At 41.2% G+C, this 22,452-nt stretch overlaps 1 protein-coding gene across 6 annotated transcripts in view; it reads right to left on the minus strand.

The window, feature by feature from the left end:
- The window catches only part of gria2b (glutamate receptor, ionotropic, AMPA 2b), a 66,037-nt gene that overhangs the window by 24,883 nt on the left and 18,702 nt on the right, over window positions 1-22,452 (minus strand). For all 6 annotated transcript variants that reach the window (XR_001572254.3, XM_015950855.3, XM_015950869.3 and 3 more), the window contains exons 3-5: window positions 16,274-16,513; window positions 2,163-2,359; window positions 91-144 (exon numbers count right to left, since the gene is read on the minus strand). Coding sequence is in view for 5 of the 6 variants with exons in the window: in XM_015950855.3 (XP_015806341.1) it covers window positions 91-144; window positions 2,163-2,359; window positions 16,274-16,513 (491 nt within the window). In the remaining variant the exon portion in view is untranslated. The remainder of the gene's footprint in view (window positions 1-90; window positions 145-2,162; window positions 2,360-16,273; window positions 16,514-22,452) is intronic.

The raw sequence follows: 22,452 nt of genomic DNA on the forward strand, positions 1-22,452 counted from the left end.
CTAAATTTCTGAGTGAAACATTAACAAATGAGCTCTAACAATTATAAAATTTATCTAAAATTGATGGAACTAGAAGCAGTTTTCACTTACCAGATTTGCAATGATGTAGTGATAGCCTTTAACATGTCGACCAACAGTGACGACCTGCAAGAAACATTTCATTATCCATCAACATTTCAACAATACGTTTTAAGAGCATTTTTATCATCTGTGTTAATTTCCAATGTAATTTCAATATTTTACTCAATCTTTGTTCTTCCTCTTTAAATTCAGAAATCTATTTTTTTTACTCATTATCTTACAAAATAATTATTTGACAATTACAAATGAACTAAAACAATAAATACATTGATACAAATCTAATGAAAATGCCTCCTCATTTATAGGACTATACATTTTCATATTCAGTCCTGTTTGGGCCATAAAGATTTTAAAAGGCTTTACATTAACACATTTTTTTCAAGGCTGCCGTGCATCAGACATCTAGAATTGAAAGAAAGGTGAGTTTAAAAGGAAAGTCAAGGTTGTAGTTTCAGCTTTGTTTTGTCTGAAGGACTGAGCGAACCATCCCTTTTTTTTGTATTATATCTAAAAGTCACAAATTTTCTCTTTGCTGAAACAAGTTCCCTTTAGGCGCTCCGGTCGATGGTGATTTGACAGTCGCTGCATTGCTATACATTTGACTGGTTTGAAAATGTAAAATCAATGGTAAATGGCCTGTATTTGGTATAGCACCTTCTAGAGTCCGGGGACCCCCAAGGCGCTTTACAACACAATCAGTCATTCACCTATTCACACACGCATTCACACCCTGGTGGTGATGAGCTACACTGTAGCCACAGCTGCCCTGGGGTGCACTGACAGAGGGGAGTCTGTCGTACACTGGCACCACCAGTCCCTCCGACCACCACCAGCAGGCAAGGTGGGTTAAGTGTCTTGCCCAAGGACACAACGACAGCGACAGACTGAGTGGGGCTCGAACCTGCAACCTTCTGATTATGGGGTGAGCACCTAATTCCTGTGCCACTGTCGCCCACAACTTTATGAAACATTAACCAAGTCAGTGAGTTCTGATCTTGTTTCCCCGAAGATCTGCTGCTTCTATTCAGTTACAGGCTTCTGCTTTACTTTCTGTTTGTGAATTTGTGCTCATGTCTGATTAAAGTAAAATTTAATTAAGTAGTCATTTTTTGGCATGTTGGGATGTGTAAAAGATACAGTATTTTAGTCAGTTTGCTCTAGTTTTTTCTAAAAAAGACAAAATAATAATAATAATAAAAACATCTCTACAGACAAGGTTTTACATAACTTCATGGATTGTTTCAATAAGATGCCACTCATATCGTGGATGTTCTCAAGATTCCGTAGCCCTCTAGCAGCAAATTTAACTTTTAGCCATTCTTATATAAGGTTTACTTGTTTCGAAAGAGCCTCTTTGATAGTAACAAAGCAAAAAGAGGACAAAATAAAACGTCTCAGCTCTGCTTCATTTTAGGCTCTCACATAAAAAAAAATACCCCAAATAAACTGTGCTGCTTGGCTGGCACTTCCCTTTGGCAAGGCGCCTACTTGATGGATATTTTTAAAATGATGCCTCACATCTCATATATAAATGTTTTTCACCCAAAGTAATAAAGTTTAAATAGAAAAGAATGAGCATCAAAGCTTTAGACATGTAGTCTAGTCAGTAATTGGTTAAACAGATGTTAGTAAGCATTAAAACCTAATAAACAACACTGCTCTCATTGGCTGAAATGGTAAATAAAAAAGTCCTGTTGACTATATTTGTTTAACCTGTAATTGTAGTTTTGTTTACAGACTAAATGAGCACTTAAAAGCTTTCATTCCTTTTACATCTGTTGGACTAGTGATTTAGTCTCCATATGCTGTTTTTCTAAATGCACAATTTAAACTGCTGTAATAATGGGTACATCAAGGACAATAACTTTGCATTCTGCTCTACTTTAAATTGCTGCATCTGTTTTTTTTTTCAAACAGTTGCTATGTCGTATAACAAGGAAGGACTTTTAATATCAAGAAAGAACAAGTTTTAAACACTTTGGTGGTGGAATCATGATCAACTATACTCAATAGTACATAAAATGTAATGGATTGTATGTACTTCCTCTTCTGGACCACATAAACCATATAGTTTTTAGCACCTGATCCAGGATGTCTTTCACTTTGTCCTGTTCACAGTCCAGGATCACCCTTTTCTCGTTCTTGATCTCCAGATCTTGGAAGAGCGAGCGATAGGCTTCATCCTTCCTCTCATCTTTGAAGTTCCCCACGTTGATTGCTGTCACCTGCCATTTCTTCTCTGCAGCTGTGTCCAAAACAATCTGGAGCGTTGTGAGGCCTAAAGAGAAAAAATAACAATAAATAACATTATGGTATCTGCTGATAATTATCCAATCATCTGGAGATTAGATTCTTTTATTCGACAAACTGCAGAAGAGAGCAAAAGGATTTTGCTCTACAGGTTGGTTTAGTCATGCTCTATTAGAGCTTCGGCAGGCCCAAACTGTCTTGTGTCTTGCCAATCACAGCACTGTGTTGGTTTGGTGTGCCAATCACAGCACTCTGTCTGTCTGATGGGCCAATCACATCTTTTTATCGGTTTGATGGGCCAATTACAGCACTCTATCGGTTTGGTGGGCCAATTACAGCACTCTATTGGTTTGGTGGGCAAGATGTCACTACAACTGAATGAAATAACAAAGATGGTGGTGGCTCATTTAAAACAGCTTTGGCATCGATTTTGGACTATTTAGAATTAAGATTTTCTTTGAGTGAAGAGCAGATAGAGGTCCTTAAGTCCTTTATTTAGAAAAGGATGTGTTTGTCTTTTATCAACAGTGTATGGTGCCTCGTTGACTGACATCTGTAATAGTGAGTATGTCATGTCGTTCGTTGTCCAATAGCATGCGGAGACAGTTTGAAAGAAAACCATAGATTCTGCCCCAAGACTGAACTCTGTCTATGGACCATGACCAGACTATATATTCACATATATAGAATGATTTGCTAGGCTAGGTTTCCCTATATTGCCTCACAAAAAATACAAAATTACACACACGCACAAAAAAAAACTGAAATGGTAAAACCCAAAATAATTTAGATAACTAAATAAAAATTATATAAGCCATAATCTATTAAAGTGACAATGTTGTAAATGAATTAAAAGATGCCCAGTTGATGAAAAATATTGGCGGTTTCATAACATATAACTGTCACACCCTGTCCTGTCTCCCCTTATGGTTTAGTCTTGTCTGTTAATTGCTCCCACCTTCCTCTCGTTTTCCAATCACCCAAGTTCCCAACCCTATTGTATTTAAACCCCTTCAGTTCTTTGTCTCGTGTTGGATCATTGTTTCTTTGTCAGCGTGTGTTATCATTAAAGCCTTTAACCGTTCCTGTCTGCCTGCCTTCTTCACCCGTGTTTGGATCCTTACCTCCGCCTCGCGCTCCAGCACGTCTGACAGAATGATCCAACCCAGTAAAGGATCCAGTGGGGAGATTCTCCCCTGGGAGTGCCTGCTTCAATTTCTTTCCTCGGACCACCAGCCAGCTTCTCTTCCTCCCCCAGCATCGCCTCACCGCAGACGCCGTCACCGGGCTTCAGACGCCGTCACCGGGCTTCAGACGATGTCACCGGGCTTCAGCCGCGGCGTTCCTCTCCACCCTTCCGGAGCCAGATGAGAGGTTGGACCAGGAGACGCTTCCGGATCGCTCCAGCTTCATAGGCACCCGACTGGCTGTGTGCTCCCCCGGAGCTGGCCCATAGTGTGGGTAAGGATGGTGGACTCCACCGCAATCCTGTGTCCCAGGACGGAGCCGCGAGCTCGCTGCTGCCCCGGCTCGGCGCACCTGCTTGGACCCGCCCCCAGTCAGACCAGCAGTCCCGTCTCCAGTCCAATCCGCGCCTCCGTCATCTGCAGGAGGAGGAACCACGCCCACAGCCCAGCTGACAGAGCTCGCAGATCTGCAGGCGGAGCTTGGCCGGATCCGTCAGCTCGTCAGCCTCAAGGAGTCCCACCTGGACAACCTGTCTTCCCCGAATCACCAGGAGAGGGTTTCAGTCCAGCCAGCAGCTCCCTCATCTCAGAGCCAGAGGAGCCAGCCTGCAGTCCACCCAGCAGAGCTTGCCGGTCTCCGAGCTGAGCTGGCCCAACTCCATCAGAGCCTCAGTCTCCAGGAGCTCCAACTGGACACTCTATCCTCCCTCCTCTCCCAGTTTCCACCACCACCAGTTCAATCGCATCCAGTTCCAGCGGTGGTCCCGGAGGTCGCAGCGCATCCAGTCCAGCCTGTCCAAGCGGTCCCGTCTGCAGCAACTCCTCCTCCACTCCAGAAGCCGGCGGTCCAGAAGCCGGCAGTACAGAAGTCGACGCTCCCGGACCAGAAGTCGACGCCCCCGGACCAGAAGTTGAGGGTCCAGAAGTCGACGCCTCCGGACCAAAAGTCGACAGCTCCGGACCAGAAGTCGACGGTCCAGAAGTCGACAGTCCAGAAGTCGACGGTCCAGAAGCCGACGGACCAGAAGTCGACACCCCCGGTCCAGAAGTCGACGGTCCAGAATACGACGGTCCAGAAGTCGACGGTTCAGATGTCGATGGACCAGAAGTCGACGCCTCCGGACAAGGAATCGACGCCCAGGACCAGAAGTCGATGGAGGTCGATGCCCCTTCCAGTCGTGTGGTCGACCCCCCTTCCCGTCGTGTGGTCGACGCCCCTTCCGGTCGTGTGGTCGACGCCCCTTCCAGCCGTGTGGTCGACGCCTCTTCCGGTCGTGTGGTCGACGCCTCTTCCGGTCGTGTGGTCGACGCCTCTTCCGGTCGTGTGGTCGACGCCTCTTCCACTCCAGAGGTCAACGCCTCTTCCACTCCAGAGGTCGACGCCTCGTCCACTCCAGAGGTCGACGGCTCGTCCACTGCAGAGGTCGACGCCCTCGCCAGTCCAGAGGTCAACGCTCTCGCCAGTCCAGAGGTCGACACTCTCGCCAGTCCAGAGGTCGACGCTCTCACCAGTCCAGAGGTCGACGCTCTCTCCAGTCCAGAGGTTGACGCTGTTTCCAGTCCAGAGGTCAACGCTCTTTCGTGTCCAGAGGTCAACGCTCCCTTGTGTCCAGAGGTCGACGCTCCTTCAAGTCCAACGTCTCCGCCATCTCCAGTCCCGTGGTCGACGCCGTCTCCAGCCCAGAGGCCGACATCGCCGCCTCCAGCCCAGAGGCCGACGCCGCCGCCTCCAGCACAGAGGCCAACGACGCCGCCTCCAGTCCAGAAGTCAGGGACGTCTCCTCCGGCGTCTCTGCCTCCGGTCACCACCAGTCTTGCCCTCATCAGGTGCGGGTGCCCAAGAGTCCATCCTCGTCTCCTCCTCTGTCCCAGACGCAGGCCTCCTAGAGCTCATCGTCGCCTCCTCCTCTGCCCTAGACGCAGGCCCCCAAGAGCCCGTCGTCGCCGCCTCTTCTGCCACAGACGCAGGCCCCCAAGAGCCCGTTGTCACCACTTCCTCTGCCACAGATGCAGGCCCCCAAGAGTCCATCGTCGCCTCCTCCTCTGCCCCAGACGCAGGCCCCCAAGAGCCCGTCGTCACTGCCACCTCCTCTGCCACAGATGCAGGCCCCCAAGAGCCCGTCGTCACCGCCTCCTCTGCCACAGATGCAGGCCCCCAAGAGCCTGTCGTCGCCTCCTCTGCCCCAGGCGCAGGCCCCCGGACTCTACTGATCCCTGCCTCCCCTTCCGCGGGCCCTCGGTCCCTCTCGGCCCCCCCTCCGGTTCCCCCTCCTCCCACCCTGCTCTCTGTTCCTGTGGGCATCTGGGATCTGCCCTTTTGGGGGGGGGGGGGGGGTACTGTCACCCCCTGTCCTGTCTCCCCTTATGGTTTAGTTTTGTCTCTGTTAATTGCTCCCACCTGCCTCTCGTTTTCCAATCACCCAAGTTCCCAACCGTCTTGTATTTAAACCCCTTCAGTTCTTTGTCTCGTGTTGGATCATTGTTTCTTTGTCAGCGTGTGTTATCATTAAAGCCTTTAACCATTCCTGTCTGCCTGCCTTCTTCACCCGTGTTTGGATTCTTACCTCCACTTCGCGCTCCAGCACATCTGACAATAACCATAAAAATCTGTTCTAAATTACATGGGAGCAGGTCTAAGTCTCCGGGCGATGCCATATTGGATGCTATGTTTCCTTCTATGGAAGCCCGTGAGGACAAAATGCATTTGCTGATATGTAACAAATGGTTACAAAACTTTCACCATTAATAAACGTTTTACACATTTACCTCTTCGCTCATTGCCACTGATGAAAGAGAATCTGATGTTAATTTGCTGGAGGTTACAGATTTTTGACCATAATGGCCATCTGTTGATGTCTTACTTGAACACAAAAGTAATGCGTGCCGGCAATCATTTAGGTATGTACTGCTCCCTATCACCAGGGAAAATACACACTGTCACTTTAAACACCATATTTACGTTACTGCAGAATGGCTCACTTCATCATCTGCCTATTCAAGCTCTGTGAAGGTTCTACAGCAACGCGGTACCTTACATAAAGAGCTGATGGAGATGAGTCACAGGTGTTCTGCTGCAAACCTGACCAACACGTGGGAGGAAAATGACTCCAATAATACACTTAATTACAGTGAGACTTAACGACCGGATGGTTGTAGTTCTCAGGATAGGTTTTTGGACATTGGCTTTAAAAATGTTTACAAAATTATCTTCACTTTTAAGTAACACATTTCATTGTAAATTTCTTAATTTGCTTAAAAGATGAGAGGCACCTGGCTGCAGCAAAATGAAGTCACATGGCCGAAATGAACGTAGATTGAACTCCATCGTAAATTACGTCATCCCAGAAATCACGTGACGGACCACACCAACTCCAGAATGTTTATATTTTCTGTAGCAAAATGTGATTGAACGTAAGTGTAAAAGTGTTTTGTTATTTTCAAATGTATGTTTTAGAAGATGCATTAAATTATCATATTATATCTAAGAGTTAATGCACGAATTGCTGTTTCTCATATCACCGCAGAGTTTCTATCTGAATGATTCAAAATTACCAACTAACTTTAGCTTAGCTGCTAAGCTAACATTAGCCTGGACTTTATCATTTTAATCACAAAACTCAACAAGTCGAATTGCCATTTAGCTTATTTCATTCTATGTGTAAATAAAAGGTTTGACATTATAGACAGAGATTCAAATAGCAAGAAAATATTATAAATGGCCAGGCAATGCTGAAAGTACATTAACAAAGTATACACTTAAAAAACCTTGTTAACTAATCCCCTTTTACTTTTCAAATATGCAAATATATTTTACCACTGTTTCATTATTTTCATTTTCATTAAGTTTTACATTGTATTCTTGCATCATGGTTACTTCTGATTATGTAATGGTGTAATCGAGTGCCAGTTGAACCCTTTTAGAAATGAATATGAATTAACGATGAATATATACCCTGTATTTTTTTTTTACAGTCTGCCTTGTACATAATCCTGGATGCCCAGTTTGACTATTCAGTTGTAAGTACATTTATTAATTGAAATTCATATATTCAAGCCTGCATTTGGTGTTGTGCACTAAATTCAAGCAATAATTACAGCTTGGCATGCCTCTTTTGCGGCGGTGGTGGTGCCTACTGCTGTTGGAAAACAACAATTTGAATGGGCAATAAGGAGCATTGTAATGTTTTTGTATCACTTTGTATTTTGTTTGGGGCATTCATATAAATTTTCCTGTGTTGAATAATCTCACTGAAACAAATTGCATTTTCCAAAAATTTCTGTCAAAATGCAGGGCTGGCCTTATGCCTTTTCGAACTTTTATTTTCTCAATTTTCAACCAATTACAGGTATTGACAGAGTTCTGTAATAATTTAAGTTACAGAAAGCATTCTTGAAGTGTACTTGTATTTTCTACTGACTGTGATGTAATTTGATTGGTCTTTGAATAAACAATACTAGAGTCTGAAAATGTTATAGCTACTACTAATTATGTTATGTCATTATAGTTATGGCAAAGTATTTGCCCACTGGATCAAGGAATGCCAAGAGCTCCTCGAAGGAAAGCACGCTCCAGTTTTCAGGATAAAAAGAAAGCTTGAGCAGGAGGCTGTGGTTAGTTACCAAGATTTGTCTTAATACATATAATTAAATCTTTGGCATCCAAGCTGTATTAAAACACTGTTGACACTCTCTTGACTTGTTCAGGCAAATGGGAAAAAGAAGGCCTCTGACAATCGGTGCATGGCTGAACCGGTGAAGTTCTGATTATTCCAGACCTCACAAAACACAGGACAAAGGTAGGTTTAAAATTTCAAATGATAAATATTTAAATTGAAAACTACATTCTTTTTTTTTTGTTTTGTTTTTTTAAATGTCAAAATAGCTGAATGTTGTTGTTGTGGTTACATCTGAAGTGGATTATTTAGTGGAAATGCATGCACTGTAAAGGTATCAAATTTGTTATTGTTTAAGGATTTCTTTTCCTAAGGCTCTAAATTTTGACATGTTTTTTTTATGTGGTTAGACTGCTGTACCCAGATGTGGAGCCTCTGCAATGGTTGCAGTGTGATATGTGCCAGGGATGGATAAACAAAGATTGTGCTGGAAAAACAAAGAACCCCTTCAACTATGGAGGCACAGATATGTGTGACAGGCAAAGGTCCAAAAAGTTATCTTGTTAAATACATTTATAATTTGTGCTACACAACCATGACAGAAGCAAATGTCAGCATAACATTAACACTTGACTGTCATTCTTAGTTTGTACATGACAAACTGATGGCTTGGGGTTCTCACACGTAACTTGAAAAGGGTATTTTTTTGCCTGTATAAAGCCATGCAGTGTAAAGATATAAAGGTTTCAGTAAATGTTCTTGGAGAAAGCTCTTCAGGAACTGTACTTTAAAATTTTCTATGGTCCAACCATTCTTCCTTTCTTACAGAAATAATTTATTTTCCTTTGAAAATACATAAATAATTGGATGTATAGAAATCCCTCTAGTGAAGCAATGTCTGTTTTGCACTACCTGTAGTTTGTTTTCCTTTATCTTGATCTACAGGTACATGGATGATATAAAAGAAAGTGGGATTATGTCACAGTTATCCAGGAATCAAATAAAGGTAATTATTGAACAGAAGATGCTAGTAGAAGTTGTCATATCTCACTGATTACATCTTCACCCTTAACGCTTTGCTTTCAGACACTGTATGAGGACTTGATGACTGGAACAAAACACTCAAACAGGCTGTCGCTGTGGCAGAATCCTTCCACATCTTTAACTTTAAAGCAGCATTTAAAGCTAAGGACTCTGAACTTGAGTGACCATCTGGTAAATTAAAGTGTCAGCATTCACACACATCTTTCTCTCTGTGTGTGTCTGTGTGTGTGTGTGTGTGTGTGTGCGCACACACACACACACACACACACACACACACACACACACGTGTATATCTATGTCTGTGGTTATTGATTTCTTTTATGCCTATTTCATCAGATCTTTCGGCTACTGAGAACCATTGAAGAGATGATGGATGTGTGAACCAGGATTAAAAAGGGGGAGATAGCATTACTAGACTTTGTCTTTGATGTAATGCTCCCAGAGGTAAGATTGTAAATATCTGTGAGGTTTAGGAAATGGGAGGACTTTATTTGGTCATTGTAGTCAATATTTTATCCCTTTTGAATGTAAAATAAATAAATAAATGTGCTTTTCTAATAGCAACACTGGATAATTTCACTCTTTTCCAGATCCTAATAACCATCCTCCAAGAAGGACTCACACGGCTTCAAGCAGAAGTCATGATGGCCATGGGGAAACCTTTAAACCAGAGGTGTTCCACCCTTATACGATGAGACCAAAGCCATCAGTGTGTCAGAAGGTTTTTTTTATTTTTGTTTTTTTGCTTTCATCTAAATGTCCTACATCGTATTTTTATCCATGTTCTATCACTGTTCAACTTGTTTTGCTCTTGATTTTGCTGGTGTGTATTGTTAAAAAATAAAGTTCATTGCCAAAAAAAATCATTTTCTAATTATCAGTGTTGTTAGTATGACAGTGTCATGATAAATACTGTTTTTTTCAGAAAGCTAAAAATTGTTGGAACGGTTCACGGCATGTATGGGGGTTGGCGAGATGACGATTTTCTGAAATGTTATCCATAAAATTCTTTGAAGACCTAAAGACTATGAATACATTTTTGTGAACCTCACTTTGTTCTGTAGAGGATGGGAATAGTCCATTAGGCTGTACAGCCTATAAAATTGTTTGAATAATATGTTAAATTAACTTGCCCATTCCATAAAAAACACTGTAATGAGCAGCACATGCACAGTAAGAAAAATATGCACTTAAAAGCAGTAGGTGATGCTGTGACCTGCAATACAAATAGAATAAATCAATAAAGTACAGGAAGGACCCCCCCCCCCCCCCCCAAAAAAAAAAAAAACTATATGAAAGATACACATTTACTTAGTATGGAACTGGTTGGTATGGATAAAAGAACGCTGCTTACATTGCCTGTCATAAGCTAAAAAGTAAAAGAATAAAAAATTTAATCGAGTTTGGCTGCAGAAAAATGCATAAACGTATTCGAAGCTTTTTATGTTTGTCTTTGTAACTTTCAATAAAGAATTGAGGAATATAATGCGACTTTTGAGGTAAAACAACTTCCGGTGGAGGTTACGTAGTTTTCGGTGATACGCCATACGCGTAATTTTAGGATACGTAAATAAATAAATAAATAAATCAGGGAGAGGGGTCACCTGACTTACGGGTTCAAACAAGCACCTCCTGTAAGAAAATGGCGACTAGAGCTTCCCTACAGTCGCCATTTTGCTGCAGCCAGGTACTCTTGTAAAAGATGGCTGTTGTGACTCAATCTTAATTGTCCTCTCACGTAATTAAATCACGAAGAAAAAAAATGGAATGGACAAGTTACTACTAACTACCACAATAATGTTAATAGAAACATAGAATTCAACACAACAGCCTTCCTCTCAGTGTAGATGGAAAGTGAGAGGACCACAGTGTCCATTACTGTTATCAATGAGTTTCGCTGTTGAATCTTTTCCTGGTATTGATTCCAGGTCTACAGAGAGCAGTTAGAGAGAGGTTTGATAAAAAGGTTGAGTGTTTCAACTCGCTGCAGTGAGGTGAATTACAGATGTAATCAATTTTGTGCGATGCAGCTATGGTTTTATGACACTGATCAGGAAAATGGAGGCTTGCAGTTTTACCTGAGTGGGTTATACATCACGGTTACGGGGAGGTAATCATGATGTAGTTGAAGTGGTCTGTTTTATTAATGCCTATTAAATTAGTTAATTGCAGTTTGAAATCATTTACAGAGATCATAATGAAAATAAATGCAATGTAAATTATTTTAAGACATTTAGTTTAATGTTATATTTTAAATGTTTGCTGCAAAAACTTACAAAACATTATTGCAGTGGATATCTGTCATTTTCTCACACGTGCAAATTTAGTTCTTCTAAAATTATACAATTGTATATTCACATTGAATGTTATATATAACAATAGGTTTCTGGCTGATACTGTATATTACGGTCACCAGCCTGGCCTCTTCAGGTCCAGGAGCCAGGATCGCCCTTGTGATCAGCCCAGACACCACCCCTCCTCCAGAGTGCTCTCTCTCCCCCCCCCCCCCCCCCCCCCTCTCTCTCTCTCTCTCTCTCTCTCTCTCTCTCTCTCTCTTTTTCTCTCTCCCTCTCTGGGCCCCCTGAGGCCCACGGGCCCCGGTGCACTGCACAGATGAATCCTACGCCAGTGTGGTAGGTCCTAATAAATTTCCAGTAATTTTAAATAACCTAATGAATGGACTTTATTTTTTGTTTGAACAAACAGACAGTTTCATTGTGTTTCAAACTCAGTAGTTGCCATGCCTATACCACACCAAAACTGTCAACAGACAGAATTTCAATTTTGGGTGAACTTTCCCTTTAATGTTTTATCTCCACAATCAAAACAAGCCTGAAGGAGTTCAGCCATGTTGTGGAGTTGCTAATGCTAATGGTTAGCTTCCACTAGCTGAAATTTGCTCTGCTCTCTCCTGGTGGTAAAATAAACACCACCTGCTGTTGCAAGCCAAGAGGGTAAGTCCATGACTGCTAATTTTACAGTGTAGCTTTTTCTGACATGAGCGTTTCAGTCTTTTTTTTTCAGTGGCTGGAAATAGGGGTAGAAGACTAGTTTCAAATTCAGCCTGAATGTGAAACTCAAGACAGTCGTCTTTCATCAATAACAAGTAAAAATGGTTTCTCAGTGAACTTGGACTTTAAGATCTGGTGGAAACATAATTTGTGTTGTTAGTCACACATGTTGACTAAAAAAATTGGTTAAAGTTGGTTTTATGAACTTAAACTGGTTTAACTGGTAGTGTTGGTTGGTCCCTTCATTAGTTTGGACAAGATATTTAGTAACTTTGTTGTCTAATCTTTTTTCCACACGGAGACGCTCCCATACAGAAAACCACTGCATCATTTACCAGCCGGATCAGTCACTTCCCATCTCTCTACGTTCCTTTCCCTCGTCCTCTTTCACTACTCTTTGGTTGCCATGGGAATGAGAGGATCACACTGACCTAATTAGACAGCCATGCAGTGATGAAATATGCACAATGGGCTCCTTAGTGGATGTACAGTAGAGAGAGCAGGTCATTGCTAGCATCAGCATGGGGACAATCTAAAACAGCTTCCGCCTCTGATTTTTGAGAGGAACCGTATTTGATCCTGCTGTAAGTGACAGCTAGAATGACTGTGAGCACTTAACCAGGAAGATGGAGGAGGAAGAGCACTCCAGAGAGAATCAATTAAATGTGCAGCAGCAGGAAGATATTGCACGTGAAAAAAAGAGGACATACATGAGTCGGTTTGATTGGAGAAAAGGTGCATTGGGAGAATTTAAGTGATTTCAGTGACTGAGATTTAAAGGTAATCCCTCCTAATCTGTTAGCACAGTACACTCTGTTCAATCTAAACAAGGCAATACCACTCATGAGAGGTGAATTACCTAATGTACTCTGTTAGCCACACTATCATTTAATGGTGCATTGAGTTGTATGTGGAAAACAATCAACACTGACCACCTCAGACAGAATTCATGGAATTAGTGCCATTTGTTCTTTTCTGTTTAATAAAAATTCATAATTTTTGTAATGATATTTGAAAAGGTCAGGTTTATGATTTATGAGGCCTCATTAATGACACACAGTGTACTCTTTTATCATTATAGCTGGCTCTGCCTCTTAAAAGATTGCGTTGTTCTAAAACCTTCAAGCCTCCAAGTCAAAATGACGGAATTTGATTAAATGAAAAAATAATTTGAATGACACGGCGAAGTGAGATAACATGCAAAAAGCAATTTTTTTTCTTTTATCACCTTTATTACTCATCACAATAGGCAGCTTTATTGCACCTTTCTTTCTCCTGTTCAGCTGCCTTCATTTTTCCATCATCACTTATTGCTAACTCAGTTTTATAAAGGTGCAATTTTCAACCTACAAAAGCATGTGCTGTGTATGAATCCTTTCAGAGTGGACAAAATCATTTTACTTTCAGATTTTGACACTATCAATGTGAACTAGGAAATAACTACAGCTGAAAAGAATCAATAGATTGATTTAAATATGAATGAAATCAATGATACAGTTTGCAGGAGAATGATATCTTTTCATTTGCTATATTATAATGTTAGCTCATGGTCTTTTCCAGGACATCCATTAGCTAAATCAGCTGTTTGGTGCATTTATTGAGAAGTCAAGAGGCGATTTAGCACTCTGATACAGTGTTAGGGTTAGGGTATTAGGCATTAAATATTATGAATTTCCACCAGTGATGAATGAAACAATAAGTTGGCAAAAGTTCATTTTAGCTTTTTGTCATAGTTCTGAAAATGAATATAGGTTAATCTATTGAATGAACAAGGTCTAAAAGCAAACACGTTTTTTTTTCTAAAATACCTTCACTTAAATATGTGATGTGTCGTCTTTCACTGTCTTTTGCTCTGGTGTCTTACTTAAATAGTCTATGATGGTATCTGCTGTTTGATTTTGCATTACCACATAGTTTAACATTTCATTATCATATGTATAAATATTCCAACATAATGGCATGGCACATGGTTAAACATGATGTTTAAAGTAAAAATGTTTGATCGCTTTACTTAACATGTTGTGTCCCTCTTCTCCATTTTGATGAATAATGACAAATTAGTCTAATGTGCAGGAAGGAAGATAGGTTATCCGGATAAAAGGGAGCCGTGCAAGCATTCTAACTGAAAATCCTCAACAACTAACATTCCAACTGACACGTTTCTTAATGGTAAATGGTGAATGGTGATTTCTCGGGTTCTACAACCCCCCAAGGTGCTTTACAGCACATGCAGGCATTCATTCATTCACACACGCACGCGCACACACACACACACACACACACCTACACACCTACACACACACACACACACACACACACACACACACACACACACACACACACACACACACACACACACACACACACACACACACACACACACACACACACACACACAAGGACGCTGGTGGCAATGAGCTACAATGTAGCCCCAGCTGCCCTGGGGCGCACTGACAGAAGTGAGGCTGCTGTGCCACCGGTCCCTCCAACCATCACCAGCAGGTAAGGGGGGTTAAGTGTCTTGCTCAAGGACACAAAGACTGCAACAGACTGAGCAGGGCTCGTTTCTGCAGCCCTCTGGTTAGGAGATGGGCACTTAACACCTCTGCCACTGTGCTCCCCCTTAAGTGCAAAACAGTGATTCCCATGCAATCTGCAATCACAGACTTTTTATGGGGTTGCCAATGATGCCAGAGGTTGTGTGACGCTTTTGCCTAAGACGATGTGTAAATCTCACCCTTAAGTAACAAATAATTTACTGGATCAAATTAGACGGAGTTGGATGAGGAGATCCATGAGTTACTGCCTCTTCTGTTTTTATAAACTGAAAAGAAATGGTATGGACTTTGTAAGGGCTTAGTCTAGATTTGTTCAGAAACTGACTAATGAAATTTAAAACAGCATGTCTCAGACAAAATTTATCTTCTATGACAAGACAGAAGATTGGCTGTTTGACTGAAAGATCAAAAGATGTTCTTCACAAATTGAGTTTGAGAAATGTTAGACGAGACCACAACAGTTTCTGCTGAAGATGAAACAGGCCAGTGGCTCTGTGCATGTGTCATTAGGCACCTAGTCAGCACAGATTTCTACATCAATTATTTAGCTTACAAACGTGCTTTGGGAGGAAATTAGGTCTTGTTTTCCTGATTCTGAGGTACGCTTATCAAAGGAATTTTTTCCAACCTCATTGATATGGTACATGCAGGCTGTGAATTGGGGATGTGACTCCCCTACCTTTGAGGCCGATTTGATTCAAATCTTGATACACACACTGAAGCTACTGGTGCAGCCCCATTGCTAATGCCATGAACAGACCGCTGGTTCAGACCAGTGAATCTCTCCATCCCTACTGTGAATACAAACTCAATCATAGTGAAGCTGATAATGTCTGGCACAGCATAAAAACAATGTTGGATCATCAAACGACACGGAGTAAATGTTCAGAGTGTGTCAGCCTTTGAAGGCTTGATTAGACAGTAACAGCCACAGATTGTTGGTAGTTACAACTTTACGAGCTTCTATTTAAGACAAAGAAACACTGAAAACCCCTCATCTAAATCATCAAATGCTCTTTAACAAACGTATAACTTTAACATGACTGGTGTGTGTTATAACTTAGCTTAATTTCTAATATCTTTTGAAAATAACGCTCAAGTGTTGTAGTGCAGCTTTACCTGAGGTCTTTCTTATACAGACATGATGTACACAAATGTAATTTTCTATAACAAGCATGTAAATAAACAGATGCAGGACATTTTTATGTCAGCTGTTCTTTAAAATGATCCTTATTGCCCTGATCTTGCATACAATTACAAAAGCACACAAACCTATAGCTTATTTTGTGACAATATTTTTGTCTTGAACCAAAATGTCATTTTGTTGCATTTCCTGTCCTATTTTAGCTGGATTTAACTGGATTTTCATCCATGCACCATTTGCCCTAAATCCTGATCAGTTTGCTAGAAACAAACACACATACAGGAAACAGCCAGGACAGATCCTTAAGTAGTGTAGAAATCTGAATGAACAAGTTTTGTGTACGGGAATACAATTTGAGTCATTTCTGAGGGCATCTGTAACTTACCCCGATCACTGTCGTACAGATATGCAAACTTGTCCCACTTGTAGTACTCGATGAGACTGAGGAGGGGCCCCTTGATATCAGGTCGCATCTGTATAATGAACTGCTGATTTCCATCCAGAGGGAAGCTGGGCGTTATGAAGGAGACATGCAGTGTCCCACAAAATGATGTGATGGTGTTAACAGACTTCTTATCGTAGAATCCAAAGATGGCGTAGACTCCTCTTGAGAACTGTGAACAGACTGAACAGGAAAAAAATTAGATAAAGCAAGTTATTCTCATTTTGCTGCCTGGAGTGAAACGTTTATAGGAAATATTCTTTTTTTGAGACATTTCTTCATCTTTTGACAATTACCTGCAAACCTTCTAAAATCTGTGAAGAAACTTATGAAGACAAATGATAGGAATGCAGTATTAGAATAAGATGAGATGTTTTCAACAAAAAATTCAGCACACACACTAAAATGGTGTTTATGTTGTCATCAGACAGCACATTTGCTACACCTATTCATGCCATCTAATTTTAATTATTAATGTTGCCATAAACCTTTTAGTGCACGCATGAACGTGTTTATGGGTTTATATGAGTTTATTACTGCAGTCTTTTTGCTGACGTTGTGAAATATTTGAATTCAATAATTCATGACCTCAAATGTACATGGTACACCAACGTTTCTGGCCTTAAGCAATATGCAAAGAAAATAAAAAGCTACTGTGGGGTGAAAGTAGTAGTAAATGCTACTCCTTCCTTTGCCTCACTGGTGAAAAATGTGAACAGAAAATGGGAGTTTACAAAATGCGAGGGCTCTCAGTTTCATTGAAGAAGTTGTGGGTGTTTTCTGATTTGTCACAAAACGTTTGTACTTATTAAAACATTTGTTGATATAAAGTGTTGCTTTAGAATGCAGGAGTTAAAGGTATCATAGAAATGAACAATCACGGAAGTGAGAATGTAGAGACCAGCCTAGCTATTTTCACCTGGATTAGGGGTGGGGTATGGTGGAGTGTGAATCAGGGCGTAAGGCAAAGCGGATTAGAAAATAACTTTTATAGGCCCGTTTACTTGCGTTCATGTTTTTTTTCTTGGTCAGGGGACCCATGAAAGGGGAGAAAACTTAGGCTCCCTGTTAGAAAGCAGGCTGAAGACCGCACAGGCTTTTTGGTATGCTACATTAGACACCCCAAGGTGTGTGTGTTCAACAAGTAAATGGTAAATGTAATTTAAAATTCTAATTCACCTTTAAATTTTGCTGTTTTAACCACGGGAAACCAAACTAAGAAACATGGGTTTTCTGAGTTTTCAAAGTTCTAAAATACTTGTGATTTTCTAACTGTTATTTTTAATAAGAAAAACTCTTTGCTTTGTTGGTTTTGTGCAAATTTATAATCTAACACCAGCTCCTTGGGATCACACAATGAGGAAGCAGTAAGTGGATTAATGATGGAATGAATTTAATGTCACAGAATGTGTTAAATCAAAATTGAGATGGGTCCAAAAAATAAACAATAATGAACAAGAGTCTGCTTCTAGACCTGCAGAAAGAGACAAGAAAAAATAGCAAAAAAAAAAAAAAAAAAAAAAAAAACTGGGACGCAACAACAATACAACAAGATCAAGCTATCACTGCGTCAACTTGATGAAGAAATATATAATCAACATTGTTTAACTGAACAGTCACACGATAATACATCACAGTGCATTAAGTGCCCACCATAGTCTTAAGACCTGTGTTGAACGTGCTCAAGTCCATATGTATGAGAGCACCATGTGAGCACCTGTGTGTGTACACGCGCTTGTTTATGTGGTTTCTCTATAGGAGCGTCCAATAGAGAGTGTGAGGGACCACAGATCCGCCCCCCAAAGATGCGTAGGAGACGGGGAGAGCTCCAAGTCCCAGAGATCCAGGAGCTGCCCCAGAGCACATGCACCCCAAGGAGACTGCAACCAGAAAGGCCCCCGTCCCCCTCGAGAGGCACAGAGGATCGCCCCGGGGGGCCACAACCAGCAGCCGGCAGAGTCCCGGGAGACATCAGCGGCAAGCCCTCAGGCCCGCCCGCAGCCTCCCACCCCCTAGCCGGCCGAGCCCGTGCATAAGACACATTTTCGCCTAATTTATTTACTGACAACGCAAAAAAAATCTGGTAAGTATAACTCACTCAATCTGGAGATAAGTGAAGAAAATTTAGAAGGTTTACTAAATTATATTGACGAAGTTTTTGAGTTATTCGTTATGGGTCCGAAGAAATCAGCAGCTGAGCCTGAAACACCTGGGACCAAGAGGAGCCATCCTCAGGACTCGCCTGAGGCCTCATCTCCCCGTAAGGACATAATAGAATTATTAGATTCCATAGATAAACGGCTTCTGGGATTTGAGGAGCGACTTCATCTGCTTGAGGTTCTACACCAGAAGTTTCAGAACCTCTGTCAGTCTCTGGAGTTCAGCCAGGAGCAGGTGGAGCGGCTCGCCGCTGAGAACGCTTCTGCGGGAGTCCGTTTCTTCCCTGGAAGATGGAATGATGTGGATCACCCAGGACAACAAGATTCTGAAGGAGACTGTTTTGGACCTTCAGGCCCGTAGCATGAGGGATAATTTCGTGTCCGCAGGCCTGCCAGAGAAGACAGGAGGGACGGAGAACTGCAAGCAAACAATAAAAAACTTCTCCAGACCCAAATGAAGATACCCGAAGAAACGGTAAAAAAACATCACCTTTCACCGGGTACACCGCCTTGGAGCTAAAAGAGTGGACAGCAGAAGACCTCGTCCCATCGTGGATAAATTTGAACATTTTAAGCAGAAGGATATTGTTAAAAGCCACGGAAGAGAGGTCAAAGGGAAAGACTTCAGCGTAAATGACCAGTTCCCTAAGGCACATGTGTCAGACACAAGGCCCGCGGGCCAGATGCGGCCCGCGGAGCATTTTTATGTGGCCCGCGAGATAAATATCAAAAATATATTAAAACTGGCCCGCTGGCCGATTTTACCGCAAAGACTTCAACTCCCATGATGCTTTGCGGCATTAGCGCGGAGCCGACGCGCCCCCTCCTTTGTGTTTTTTCCAGCATCTGCTGCCGGTGTCTGCAGCTCCGCTGTCTTGGACAAACAAAACACTCCTCTCACTCAGCGTCGAGTTCACTCAGCTGTTTTCTGACGCTGAAGCCCAGAAACGAAGATTCTAGCTGCTCAGTAAAGTGTTCACGACTGAAAAAGTTTTCCAACTAACTTCCAGACAGAGCTGATATAACTCCAGCGAGCAGCGACACGCTCAAACCAGCACGACTCTGTGGCTGCTGTCGTTGTGTTTCCTCCCCGACACACCACAACGTGGTCAAGCTGCTCAGACACGTTCAGCAGCACAAACCTATGTGAGCACCTGTTGTCATCTAATGTTGTCATTATTATGATGAAGATGAACAAAACAACAGGAGTCTCCTCCTCAGCTCAGATCAACCCCATGATGCAGGCTGGGACGTAATTTTGGGGGGGGACGGGTGGGACATGTCCCCCCCACTTTTTCAAAAGGCAGTTTTGGTCCCCTGCACTTTTTTCCGTCCAAAAACAATGTTACGCTCCATTAAATGGATTTGGTTGAGCACTAGGACCGAAACGGAAACCGGTTTACTATTAGACCCGCCCAAAAGCTAATCTATTGGCTCTGCTGATACTTGCTAACGTATTATTGGCTGTTGCTGCTGTCACTCAAGTTGGAAACAGTCAGAACGTGCTCACGTTGTTTTGCTAGTTTGGAGCCGCTAGGGAACACCGGTACTGAGTCACATCGTCAACTAGACGCTGTGTAATATCAGCTCAGCTCAGCTTCCATTACATAACATTTGAATAAGTGTTCATTTGTGAGTCTTTGGTAGTTAGGCACAGCCAGGAGGCAGCATGTCAAGAAAACGAAAAGTGGATATAAGAGACTTCTTTCAAAGTCAAAACGTAAGTTGGAACATGTGACACCGCTGCATTAAGCTCAGACTCACCTCCTCCTTCACAAACATACTCAAAACTAACTTTTACAAACTCATCTCCTCCACATAACTGACTCCTCTGACACAATTTATTCGTATTATTATAATAATTATTTTTTTATTACTATTATCATCATAATTATTATTACTAGTAGTAGTAGTAGAAGTGTAACTTCAAAACTTTTATCATTTAACTTTATTGTAAACTTATCTATTGCAATGTATATGTTCACATTAAAAAGCTCTGAAAAATGAACAGTATCATCATCGTCAACAGATTTTTTTAAGCTTAATGTCAAAGATGTACACTTTTCATTAGATTTATCTTATTTTTTCCATTTATTTTTTGTGTGTTGAAATGCAACAACTGTTTAAACACTTTTAAGGGGAAAAACATATTTAATATGTTTTTATACACTCAAATGTTAGGGTGATGATCATGTGTAAAACATTAGTTCAGCATGTCCTCTAACACAGCAAATGAACAAACGGCCAGATCTCAGGAGGGACCGTTTATGTATAAATAATTTTTATACTTTTGACTAGGCCTGGGAATGTAACAAATTTTGCTGGACGATATTTTGTCCAACAAATTGTTGATGATAAACGATATTGTCAACATTATCTAGACCAAAATAACCACTAATATAATGTTAATATATCATAATAATGCAAGTACACCCTTTAAAATGCAACAAATAAACCTTCATTTAACATTGAAATGTCCAGAACCAGAACTTCTAAATGAATAAAAATAACAAACAAAAATTGAATAAAAAAGGAATCTCACTCCCTGTTAGAAAATGTTGCACCAAAAACAATAAAAAAGACCCAAAACAATAAATACAATGGCCTATCCATTGTCAACAGCCAAAACTGCACTTCAATAATGATAATAAATAAAAATAATAATAGAGTTGTACATTTTTTAACTTTGATATATATATATATATATATATATATATATATATATATATATATGAGGATGGAAAAATTATTGAGATGGGCACGTGACGTGTCAAGGGGTATTTACATAACACCCCCCACCCCAAATCCGCACAAGCCTGCTGTGTCCCCCCCACTTCTGAAATCAAAATTTCGTCCCTGGATGCAGGTATCTGGCTGGAACAGGTGAGCAGCACAGTAAACCAGTGGAGCAAACTGAGCTTTAAATATGTTGGTTTTATGCTCTTTTTCTGCTCCAAAACATGAAAGTTAACAGGTGAGATGTTGCATTTTCATTTAAGATAAAATGATATTTTTATTTTGTTGTTGGCCCGTGAGAAAAGATTTAACCTACAGTAAACAGGAAGTGGAAAGGCTGCAAATAGATGAATAGAATAGAAAATCCCTTTATTGTTCCTCAGTGGGGAAAGCTAGATGTCACAGCAGCGATGACACTTATTACAGGAGAAAAAAAGGAGAATAAAAAATAAGAAAAATGAATAAACAAGAAAACATAAATCCTGAATAGATTTTAAAAATGCTGATTATACCACAAGTAATGAATACCACTGATGCCTTTTATTTAAAACTGACTTGCTCGTGTGTAATTTGGTTATTCCACATTCAGTGTTAATGCAGAAATAAGTTTGTTTCCAAATGTAAAGGGTTCAAAATAGCATATATGTTGATAAAGAAAATGTGCAAATTTGCCGTCACTTTTTCAAAAAATATTAAGTTTGGCCCTCGACTCCATCCCAGAGTTTCATTTCGGCCCCTTGTGAGTTTGAGTTTGACACCCCTGCCCTAAGGAAATCCTGGATCGGCGCCGAGTCCTCTTTCCGCTGCGCACAAAGTTGATCCAGGATGGGAAGAGGGCTGTCTTCTCTGTGGATAAGCTTTATGTGGACAATAAACTTTACAAGGAGCGAGGAGTGACTGACTGGCTGTATTAGCCCAACATCAGGTCAGACTCAGACATTTATTATTCTTATCAGGATTCACTGGGTTTGACCACGGCAGGAATAAACAGCTGCTAAATCCGTTTTCTAGATGATGAGATCACCTGTTCATCACCACCTCACACCCCTATCACCTTTTCTTTTTAGTTCTAACTCTGGCACTTTTAAAAACTCTTGCTAATATGTATTGCCCATGCTGCAATGATTACTGAAACAAAATAGCGTATTTAAAACAACTGCCACAAACTATCAACATCATGATGGTTTTTGTAAACTGGTATACTATTTTGTGATTAAACTAAATTTG

Source organism: Nothobranchius furzeri, chromosome 1, assembly GCF_043380555.1.
Source record: "Nothobranchius furzeri strain GRZ-AD chromosome 1, NfurGRZ-RIMD1, whole genome shotgun sequence".
Taxonomy (NCBI): Eukaryota; Metazoa; Chordata; class Actinopteri; order Cyprinodontiformes; family Nothobranchiidae; genus Nothobranchius; species Nothobranchius furzeri.